The sequence below is a fragment of the Rhinopithecus bieti genome, unplaced genomic scaffold (genome assembly GCF_001698545.2).
Source record: "Rhinopithecus bieti isolate Rb0 unplaced genomic scaffold, ASM169854v2 scaffold_15197, whole genome shotgun sequence".
Lineage (NCBI taxonomy): Eukaryota > Metazoa > Chordata > Mammalia > Primates > Cercopithecidae > Rhinopithecus > Rhinopithecus bieti.
The window spans coordinates 732768-742954 of record NW_016808366.1 but is presented as its reverse complement, the minus strand read 5'-3'; the positions used below and the strand labels follow the sequence as shown (position 1 = coordinate 742954).

The following is a 10187-nucleotide window of genomic DNA, read 5'->3' as shown; positions in this document are numbered from 1 at the left end:
GATGGTCTCGATCTCCTGACCTCGTGATCCGCCCGTCTCGGCCTCCCAAAGTGCTGGGATTACAGGCTTGAGCCACCGCGCCCGGCCTTCGGCTACTTTTTTGTATTTTTAGTAGAGACGGGGTTTCACCATGTTGACCAGGCTGGTCTTGAACTCCTGACTCATGTGATCCACCCGCCTCAGCCTCCCAAAGTACTGGGATTACAAGCATGATCCACTGCGCCTGGCCCCTTCTTTTTATTTTTAGAGATGGGGTCTTTATCTGTTGTCCAGACTGGTCTCAAACTCCTTGGTTCAAGTCATCTTCCCACCTCAGCCTCCCCAGTAGCTAGGACCATAAGTATATACCATCACGCTCAGCTCATTAAAAACTTTTTTTTTTTTTCCTGGGTGTGGTGTTTCATGCCTGTAATCCCAGCACTTTGGGAGGCTGAGGTGGGAGGATCACTTGAACCAAGGAGTTTGAGAACAGTCTGGGGAACACGGTGAGACACCATCTCTATTAAAAATGAAAAGAGCCGGGCGCAGTGGCTCAAGCCTGTAATCCCAGCACTTTGGGAGGCCGAGACAGGCGGTTCACGAGGTCAGGAGATCGAGACCATCCTGGCTAACATGGTGAAACCCCGTCTCTACTAAAAAATATAAAAAACTAGCCGGGTGAGGTGGTGGGCGTCTATAGTCCCAGCTACTCGGGAGGCTGAGACAGGAGAATGGCGTGAACCCGGGAGGCGGAGCTTGCAGTGAGCTGAGATCTGGCCACTGCACTCCAGCCCGGGCGACAGAGCAAGACTTCATCTCAAAAAAAAAAAAAAAAAAGAAAAGAAGTAGCTGTGCATGCTGGTGGTCCCAGTGACTCAAGAGGCTGAGTTGGGAGGATCGCTTGAGCCTAGGAGGTTGAAGCTTCAGTGAGCCATGTTCACACCAACACACTCCAACCTGAGCTACAGAGCAAAAGCCTGTCTCAAAAATAAATAAATAAAAATTAAAAGGCATTTATTTCATAGAGACAGGTTATCACTGTGTTGTTCAGCCTGATCTTGAACTCCTGGCCTCAAGCAGTCACCTCAGTCTCCCAAAGTGTTGGGATTCCAGGCATGAGCCACCAAGCCTGGCTACTTACAGCACATCACAATTCAGACTAGCTACATTTTGAGTGCTCAGTAGCCATGTGTGGTTGATGGTGACCACTCTGGACAAGGCAGGACTGGATGATAAATTGGAGCTTTAAAAATGCAAGTGGCATACACAGTGGGAACTTGAATGAAGGCTTCCCAACTGTCCTGGAAAAGGGGGTAGGCTAAGGAGTTGAAGGGGATGGAGAAGAATCTCTGGATCTGCTCTTTAATTTCAGCACAACCTTGATGAAGATGAAATGGATGATCCTGGAGATTCAGGTAAGAGATTGGGCTTTTTGCTCTGGTTCCATCTGCCCATCTCCTGCCTACCCAGATATTTCTGACTGGGGCATTTTTGTTGTTTCCAGATGGGGTCAACCTCATTTCTATGGTTGGGGAGGCCCAAGACCAGGGTGAGGCTGAAGTCAAAGGCACTGTGTCCCGAAAAAAAGCAGTTGCCACCCTGAAGGTGACTGGGTACTGGGAAAAGGAAAGTCTCCTTTGGATTCTGGACATCGGGCTGTCACTGAAGTCCTTGCCTTTTAGATCTACAACAGGTCCCTGGAAGAAGAATTTAACCACTTTGAAGACTGGCTGTATGTATTTCCTCTGTACCGAGGGCAAGGGGGCCAGGATGCAGGTGGAGAAGAGGAAGGATCTGGACACCTTGTGGGCAAGTTCAAGGTACATTTGGGGAAGGAAAGCAGAACCAGGGAGCCCAGGTGGGGATTCAGAAGGACAATTCTCTTATCAGAGCCTTTTCTGTCTCCCCCCAACTCAGGGCTCCTTCCTCATTTACCCTGAATCAGAGGCAGTGTCATTCTCTGAGCCCCAGATCTCCCGGGGGATCCCACAGAACCGGCCCATCAAGCTCCTGGTCAGAGTGTATGTTGTAAAGGTGAGTCTCCATAGCCCTGGCATGCCTCCAACTATAGCTAAGGTAATGTACACGAAACCTACAGAAGGAAGGCTTTGGGAGGAACCTCGGGATCACAGAGTTCAAGTTCTTCATTTTTCAGGTGAGAAATCTTAGCCACAAAGTTAGGAGATCCCCTAGGGTTATAAAGTATGCTCATGGCTGAACCAGAATTGGGAGTTGGTCTCCTGACCCCTGTTTGTAGTTCTAGTCCTGTAGAACGGGGAGTATAATTCTAGGATGAGAGCAGGGCTGAATCTCAGGCTTCAGAAGGCTTGTTACCAAATACCTTTGTCTAACTTTGTCCATTGATGCAGTTTTCATACTGAGTTCAGCAGGCCCTTGAAGTATTCTTAAAGATATCTCAGGGCTGGTCACTGTGGCTCATGCGTGTAATCCCAGCACTTTGGGAGGCCAAGGCGGGTGGATCACGAGGTCAAGAGATCGAGACCATCCTGGCCAACCAACTTGGTGAAACCCCATCTCTACTAAAAATACAAAAATTGGCATATATATATATATATATAAGAGGGTGAGTGGCAAAGAGATGGAACGAAAGGGGGAAAGGGGTCAGGGTTGTGAGAATGAGGACAAAATGGCACTTCTCAGAGTAGATCTTTTGTATACCCCTGACTCTTAGAACTATAGCAGTGTTTCACATGCCCCCACAATAGACAAAAAATTAAAACCAGTCATATTGTTGAGGAAACCTAACATGGAATATGAACACTAACAAATGACCCTCACTGTACTACAAATGAACAATATAACCACATTGAAGGAAGTGAAGAACAAAACCAAATAACTCTGGAAAACAGTAATTTGACAGGGTTCTATAAAACTAAACATGGACCTGGTGCAGTGGCTCATGCCTGTAATCCCAGCACTTTGGGAGGCCAAGACAGGAAGATCACTTGAGCCCAGGAGGTCAAGACCAGCCTACGCAACAAAGTGAGACTCAGTCTCTACAAAAAATTTAAAAACTAGCTGGATGTGGCTGGATGTGGTGGCTCATGCCTGTAATGCCAGCACTTTGGGAGGCTGAGGCAGGTGGATCGCCTGAGGTCAGGAGTTTGAGACCAGCCTGGCCAACAGGGTGAACCCCGTCTCTACTAAAAATACAAAAATTTGCTGGGCATGATGGCATGTGCCTGTAGTCCCAGCTGTTTTGGAAGCTGAGGCAGGAGCATTGCTTAAAGCTGGGAGGAGAAGGTTGCAGTGAGCCAAGATAGTGCCACTGCACTCCAGCCTGGGTAAGTGAGAGAGACATCATCTAAAAAAAAAAAAAAAAAAAAAGGAAAAAAGTGTGATGTGGTGGCATGTACCTTTGGAGCCAGCTACATGGGAGACTGAGGCAGGAGGATCACTTGAGCCTAGGAGGTTGAGGCTGCAATGAGCCATGATTGTGTCACTGCACTCCAGCCTGGATGACAGGGAGAGAGCTTGTCTTAAAAACAAAACAAAAAAAAACAACTAAACTAAAGAGACCTGAACATAAATGCTGTAATCTAGTTAGAAGTATGTGTTAGCAATTCTGAAACTACATTATGTGTATACTGGTATACATGAATAAGTAAACTATATTGTAGAAAATAAGAACCAGGTTTCTTACTGTTGGAGAAAGAAGTTACAAATAAGGAAAGGGGATTAAATGAATGCTGTGATATTAGATCAGAATCAGAAGTATCTGTATAAACTCATGTTTTAAAATATACACAGATGGAAAGACAGAAATATAGATCTATGTATATATATATATGTGGATTATGTTATTAATGTTCGCTATCTCTGCTGAGAAGGCCTAGAAGCAACAACATCATAGTAGCAGTGAGCACACCAGGTGCCCAGATTTTGGTTTCTAAACACCATTATTTAATAAAGGGATTGAGGACTCCTTGGAGAAGTGTTTGATTCTAGGACTAGGGCTGGGAAAATATAAGTCAAATCTGGAGCATCTTGTGGGACAGGAGTAAGGAAGTGCTCAAAAAAGGATGGGGGCTTAATGAAAGAATGAACACAGCCAACCTGAAGGAGCTCCTAATGGTTAAGACTTGAAAAATTGGGGCAACAAAGTAAGTAATGAGGCTGGGCACAGTGGCTCTTGCCTGCAATCCCAGCACTTTGGGAGGCCGAGGCAGGGAGATCACCTGAGGTCAGGAGTTCAAGACAAGCCTGGTCAACATAGTGAAATCCCGTCTCTATTAAAAATACAAAAATTAGCTCGGTGTGGTAGCACATGCCTGTAATCCCAGCTACTCAGGAGGCTGAAGCAGGAGAATCATCTGAGCCTGGGAGGTGGAGGCTGCAGTGAGCCGAGATTACGCTGCTGCACTCCAGTCTGGGTGACAGAGTGAGACTCTGTCTCAAAAAAATAAAAATTAAAAAAAAAAATGGCCAGGCACAGTGGCTCATGCTCATGCCTATAATCCCAGCACTTTGGGAGGCCGAGGTGGGTGGCAGATGGCCTGAGGTCAGGAGTTCGAGACCAGCCTGGCTAACATGGTGAAACCCTGTCTCTACTGAAAATACAAAAATTAGCTGGGCGTGGTGCTGGGATTACAGGTATGAGCCACTGTGCCGGCCCTACACAGGATATAATTTCAAAAGAAGAAACATGACTATTGAACAGTGAAGGAAGCCAGGTTTGGTGGCTTATGCCTGTAATTCGAGCACTTTGAGAGACCACGATAGGAGGATTGCTTGAAGCCAGGAGTTTGAGACCAGCCTGGGCAACATAGTGAGACCTCCATGTCTATTAAAAAACATTCATAAATTGGTGGCTCACGCCTGTAATCCCAACACTTTGGAAGGCTGAGGCGGGTGGATCACGAGGTCAGGAGATCGAGACCATCCTGGCTAACATGGTGAAACCCCGTCTCTACTGAAAATACAAAAAACTAGCCGGGCGTGGTGCTGGGCGCCTGCAGTCCCAGCTACTCAGGAGGCTGAGGCGGGAGAATGGTGTGAACTCGGGAGGCGGAGCTTGCATTGAACTGAGATTCGTCCAAAAAAAAAAAAAAAAAATTCGGAAACCTGGAAACAGTGCGGATGGCTCATGCCTGTATACCCCAGACACTATTGGAGAACAGAGACGAGGCGGATCACGAGGTCAGGAGATCGAAGACGTCCTGGCTAACACGGGTGAACCCGTCTCTACTGAATAAAATACAAAAAAACTAGCCGGTGCGAGGTGGCGGCGCCTGTAGTCTCCAGCTAACTCGGGAGCTGAGGCAGGAGAATGGCGTGACTGGGGGGGAGCTTGCACGTGAGCTGAGATCCGGCCACTGCACTTCGCCTGGTGCGAGAGCGACGACAGCCGTCTCAAAAAAAAAAAATTCATAATTACAAACTAAGTCCAACCATATAAAAGTTTAGATTGAATAGTAGTCCTATAATCTCTTCAAAAATACTTTGTTTCATTATACTTTTCGTTATACCTATTTGTATGACTTAAGTCATACAAATTATTTCATAACTAATTGAAAATAAAAGTCTGGCCGGGCGCGGTGGCTCAAGCCTGTAATCCTAGCACTTTGGGAGGCTGAGACGGGCGGATCATGAGGTCAGGAGATCGAGACCATCCTGGCTAACACGGTGAAACCCCATCTCTACTAAAAAATACAAAAAAACTAGCCGGGCGAGGTGGCAGGCGCCTGTAGTCCCAGCTACTCAGGAGGCTGAGGCAGGAGAATGGCGTGAACCCGGGAGGCGGAGCTTGCAGTGAGCTGAGATCCGGCCACTGCACTCCAGCCTGGGCCACAGAGCAAGACTCCATCTCAAAAAAAAAAAAAAAAAAGAAAAGTCATCTTGTCCAACCTCTCCATTAGCTCCTCACAGTGGGAGATCTCTCCTTGATAACTACTTGCTTTCACCTAATGGGAAATTAGGTCTGACAAGGGTAACCTTGGGTTACCATAATGATGTTTCTCTCAGTTCTACTCCATGCTGTTTCCCTAGGCTACCAACCTGGCTCCTGCAGACCCCAATGGCAAAGCAGACCCTTATGTGGTGGTGAGCGCTGGCCGGGAGCGGCAGGACACCAAGGAACGCTACATCCCCAAGCAGCTCAACCCCATCTTTGGAGAGTGAGGCTGGGCCCTGTGGGGTGGAAACAGGGTACCTGGAGGAGCATCCAGCCCTGTGGCCTTGTGGCAGCTGGCCTAGGGTTGGCAAGGGAATGGACAGGGGCTGCTGACAACGCCACCCCCTCCCCAGACCACCTCCTGGAGCATGAAAGTGACCTCAGCCCCTCTCCCTCCTTGCCAGGATCCTGGAGCTAAGCATCTCTCTCCCAGCTGAGACGGAGCTGACGGTGGCCATATTTGATCATGACCTCGTGGGTTCTGACGACCTCATCGGGGAGACCCACATTGATCTGGAAAACCGATTCTATAGCCACCACAGAGCAAACTGTGGGCTGGCCTCCCAGTATGACGTGTGGGTCTGGCAGGGCCCACAGGAGCCATTCTAACTTTCTGGCCAAACACATTCAAGCTCACATTCCCTTTTGTGTCTCCAGATCCTATGATTTCATGGAAGGGGACCCTCCCACCCAACGCCACTGCCAACCAAGACATAGCTCAGTGGTCAAGACTTGGGCTTGGGAGTCGGGATCCTGTAACGAATGTCACTTGACCTGTTTTTTTTTTTCTTTTTTTTTTTTTGAAATGGAGTCTCGCTGTGTCTCCCGGGCTGGAGTGCAGTGGCACTGTCTCGGCTGATTGCAACCTCTGCCTCCTGGGTTCTAAGCGATTCTCCTGCCTCAGCATCCCCAGTAGCTGGAATTACAGATGTGGGCCACCATGCCCAGCTAATTTTTTTATTTTTAGTAGAGACAGGGTTTCACCATGTTGGCCAGGCTGGTCTCAAACCCCTGACCTCAAGTGATCCGCCCTCTTCTGCCTCCCAAAGTGCTGGTATTACAGGTGTGAGCCACCATGCCAGGCCCACTTAACCCCTTCGAGTCTCAGTTTTCTCATCTGTAAAACAGAGGTAATAAGATCAGTATCTTCTTAATGGAAGCACCTGGACTACATTTTTGATTTTCGATTTTCATTGTTATTGTAAACGAGGACTAACCTGTCTCCTGTTGGGAGTTTTGAACCTAGACCTCATGTCTTCATGATGTCACCCCTGCCCCAAGCCCAGGTGTGTCCCTACACCAGCCCCAGCTGATGCATCTTCCTTTTCTGCCTGCAGTGATGGTTACAATGCCTGGCGTGATGCGTTCCGGCCTTCACAGATCCTGGCGGGGCTGTGCCAACGCTGTGGCCTCCCTGCCCCTGAATACCGAGCCGGTGCTGTCAAGGTGGGCAGCAAAGTCTTTCTGACACCGCCGGAGACCCTGCCCCGAGGTACCACCCCTTTCTGTTAAAGCAAGATGTTGGTAGAACAAGGTACAGGAGGCCCAGGTGCCCAGTCTTGTGTGCTCCCCAAAATAACCCATTGTTTCAGCAGTTAGAGGTGAATTTGGTTGAGTAAGGATGAGGTTCTTGGGTGTTAGGGAGAAAACAGTCTTTACTGGTGAGCGTGAGATCCCCCAAAGAGCCAAAGTAGACCCGTAACTAATCAAGTTCCCGGAACACAGAGGTCCCATAGAGCGTCCCATGTAACAGAATGTGGCTGCAGAATTAAATGGCTGGAGGCTTATTCTTTTTATTTTATTTTGTTTTGAGACAGGATATTGCTCTGTCACCCAGGCTGGAGTGCAGTGGTGCCATCGCAGCTCACTGCAGCCTGGACCTCCCAGGCTCAAGTGATCCTCCCACCTCAGCCCCTCGAGTAGCTGGGATTACAGGTGTGCACCATCATGCCCACCTGTTTCTTTCTTTTTCTTTTGGTAGAGATGAGGTTTCACCATGTTACTCAGGCTGGTCTCAAACTCCTGGACTCAAGTGATCCTCCCACCTTGGCCTCCAAAAGTGCTGGGATTACAGGCATGAGCCACTGTGCCTGCTCTGGTGGCTTATTCTCTAAATAGGGTCTAGGCAAAGGTGGCAGTACCTCCAATCCCACTGTCCCACTGACTGCTGGCTTTTCACTGGGCAAAGTTATAGCAGCTTCCCCCACTTTTTGTGCATTTCAGAGCTGCTCTCCTGGCCCACAGGGCTTTATCCAACACAGTGGCTTCCCCAGTTTAGAGCTTCTGTGGCGGGGGAGGGAGGGAGGAGAGGTGGAAACTATGTGGAACCCTAAGCTCACACACCTTTCATTTCAGGCAGCAGTGGCCCCAAGGTGGTGAGTGGGGACCCTAAAGAGGCCCAGGCATTGCTTGTGTTGAGGCGCTGGCAGGAAATGCCGGGTTTTGGGATCCAGCTGGTACCCGAGCATGTAGAAACGCGGCCTCTCTACCATCCCCGTAGCCCCGGGCTGCTGCAGGTGAGGAGGGCTCAGCACCCAGGCCCAGAATCATAAGACTCTCGGAATCTCAGGATACCCACCCAATCCTGGGCCCTGGGCCCCCAGGACAGCCTTTCCCCAAGGCGTCCACCTGGGTGCCACCTGCAACTCCTGACTATGGCTCCTGTTGCTGGTCCCTGTGTCCCTGCTCGTCCTGGACCTCCATCCTGGACCACACCCTCACCCCTGTCCTACAGGATCCCCACCCCTGGGCACCAAGACTCAGATGTGGGGTTCCTAACCTAACCCTCTGCAGATCCCTAAGGTCTGGACCTTGGAACACCAGATATTACTTTTAATCTCAACTTCCCCTTCTGGAACCTCATTTTTTTTCTTTTTTGAAATGGGGTCTCACTCTGTTACCCAGGCTGGAGTGCAGTTCCGTGATCTCGGTTCACTGCAGCCTCCGCCTCTCAGGCTCAAGTCATCCTCCCACCTCAGCCTCAGGAGTAGCTGGGATTACAGGCGTCTGCTACCAAACCCAGCTAATTCTTGTATTTTTTGTAGAGACAGGGTTGCGTCATGTTGCCCAGGCTGGCCTCAAACTCCTGAGCTCAAGCCATCTACCCTCCATGGACTCCCAAAGTGCTGGGATTATAGGCGTGAGCCACTGCACCCAGCCTGGACCTCATCCTTGAACCCCTAATCTAACCTTGATCCTGGAACCCACACTTCAGACTTCACCTTCATCCTCATCCCCCAGGATCTGCCTGACCCTGTCACTTTGACCCTAGCTCTTTTCTCCACTTGGGGACAAGGCACAGCCTGTGGCCACAAGGCTGTCAGGGAAGGCTGGGAGCCTGACAAGACCCTCCAGCCTGGTCCTGTCCCCCCAGGGATCTCTTCACATGTGGATTGACATCTTTCCTCGAGATGTGCCTGCCCCACCCCCAGTTGACATCAAGCCTCGGCAGCCGGTCAGGTGAGAGTTCTGTTGCCTCCTCCCAAGGCGGGTACACGTCTAGGTCTACCTGTACAAGGGTCCTCTGAAAACCTGGGTCCCCAGTGAAGCAGGCAGAGGGTGCTAATCACAGGCTTTCCAGTTAGGTGCCATTAAATTCCCTTTTATTTATAAGCCATTGCAAGTTGAGTGTCTCTTGTAAACTGACTCCAAGTACCTTTTGGTAAGCCCCCTTCCCACCTGAGCTCATCTGAGTGGAGTTCTATGTGGGGCACAGCCACGTCACACAGGCTGAATGCAGATGCTCGGATACCAGCAGCCTGTCACTTTCTGCCTCTGGGCTCTGCTTTCCTTGGTGTCACTCTCAGGGAGCCCTCTGCAGTCTGGGGGCAAGGTGGCATCTAACAGTGCGAGGCTTACATCTTAGCCAGGCCACCTGAGTGGAAACAAACACCTCTTTCGCAGTTACAGCAAAAGCCTCAGGGCTGACTCAGTAGACCAGCTTGGGTCAAATGCTGCGCCCTGAACCAATCATTGTGGCCAGGGGGCTGTAATACTGGAATCGGCCAGTCCAGGGATGTCTCCCCGACCCTGCTCAGCCAGGGAGGGAGGGGCCTGCCCCACCAGAATCCCACAGATTGACCGTGGTGGTGGGGAGGGGTGGTTGGGGCGGGGGCGGGTCACCAGCAGAAAATCACGGTGCTGTCAACAAATGAGGGGAAGTTGATGCTGGGCTGGAGAAAACAGCTATCCAGGCAACCCCACGGCAGTCAAGGACAGGGCTACATGAGGGTAGGGTCCAGAGTGCCACAGCCCTCCTGTCCCTCAGGCGCTTGTACGCTCGCTCTCGTCCCCC

At 50.1% G+C, this 10187-nt stretch overlaps 1 protein-coding gene across 3 annotated transcripts in view; it reads left to right on the top strand.

The window, feature by feature from the left end:
* Positions 1-10187, top strand: part of LOC108538483 (fer-1-like protein 4) — a 45340-nt gene that overhangs the window by 32910 nt on the left and 2243 nt on the right. For all 3 annotated transcript variants that reach the window (XM_017886587.1, XM_017886586.1, XM_017886588.1), the window contains 9 exons: positions 1352-1394; positions 1484-1584; positions 1662-1799; positions 1897-2013; positions 5989-6116; positions 6298-6468; positions 7231-7385; positions 8249-8409; positions 9267-9352. In XM_017886587.1, the coding sequence (XP_017742076.1) occupies positions 1352-1394; positions 1484-1584; positions 1662-1799; positions 1897-2013; positions 5989-6116; positions 6298-6468; positions 7231-7385; positions 8249-8409; positions 9267-9352 (1100 nt within the window). The remainder of the gene's footprint in view (positions 1-1351; positions 1395-1483; positions 1585-1661; positions 1800-1896; positions 2014-5988; positions 6117-6297; positions 6469-7230; positions 7386-8248; positions 8410-9266; positions 9353-10187) is intronic.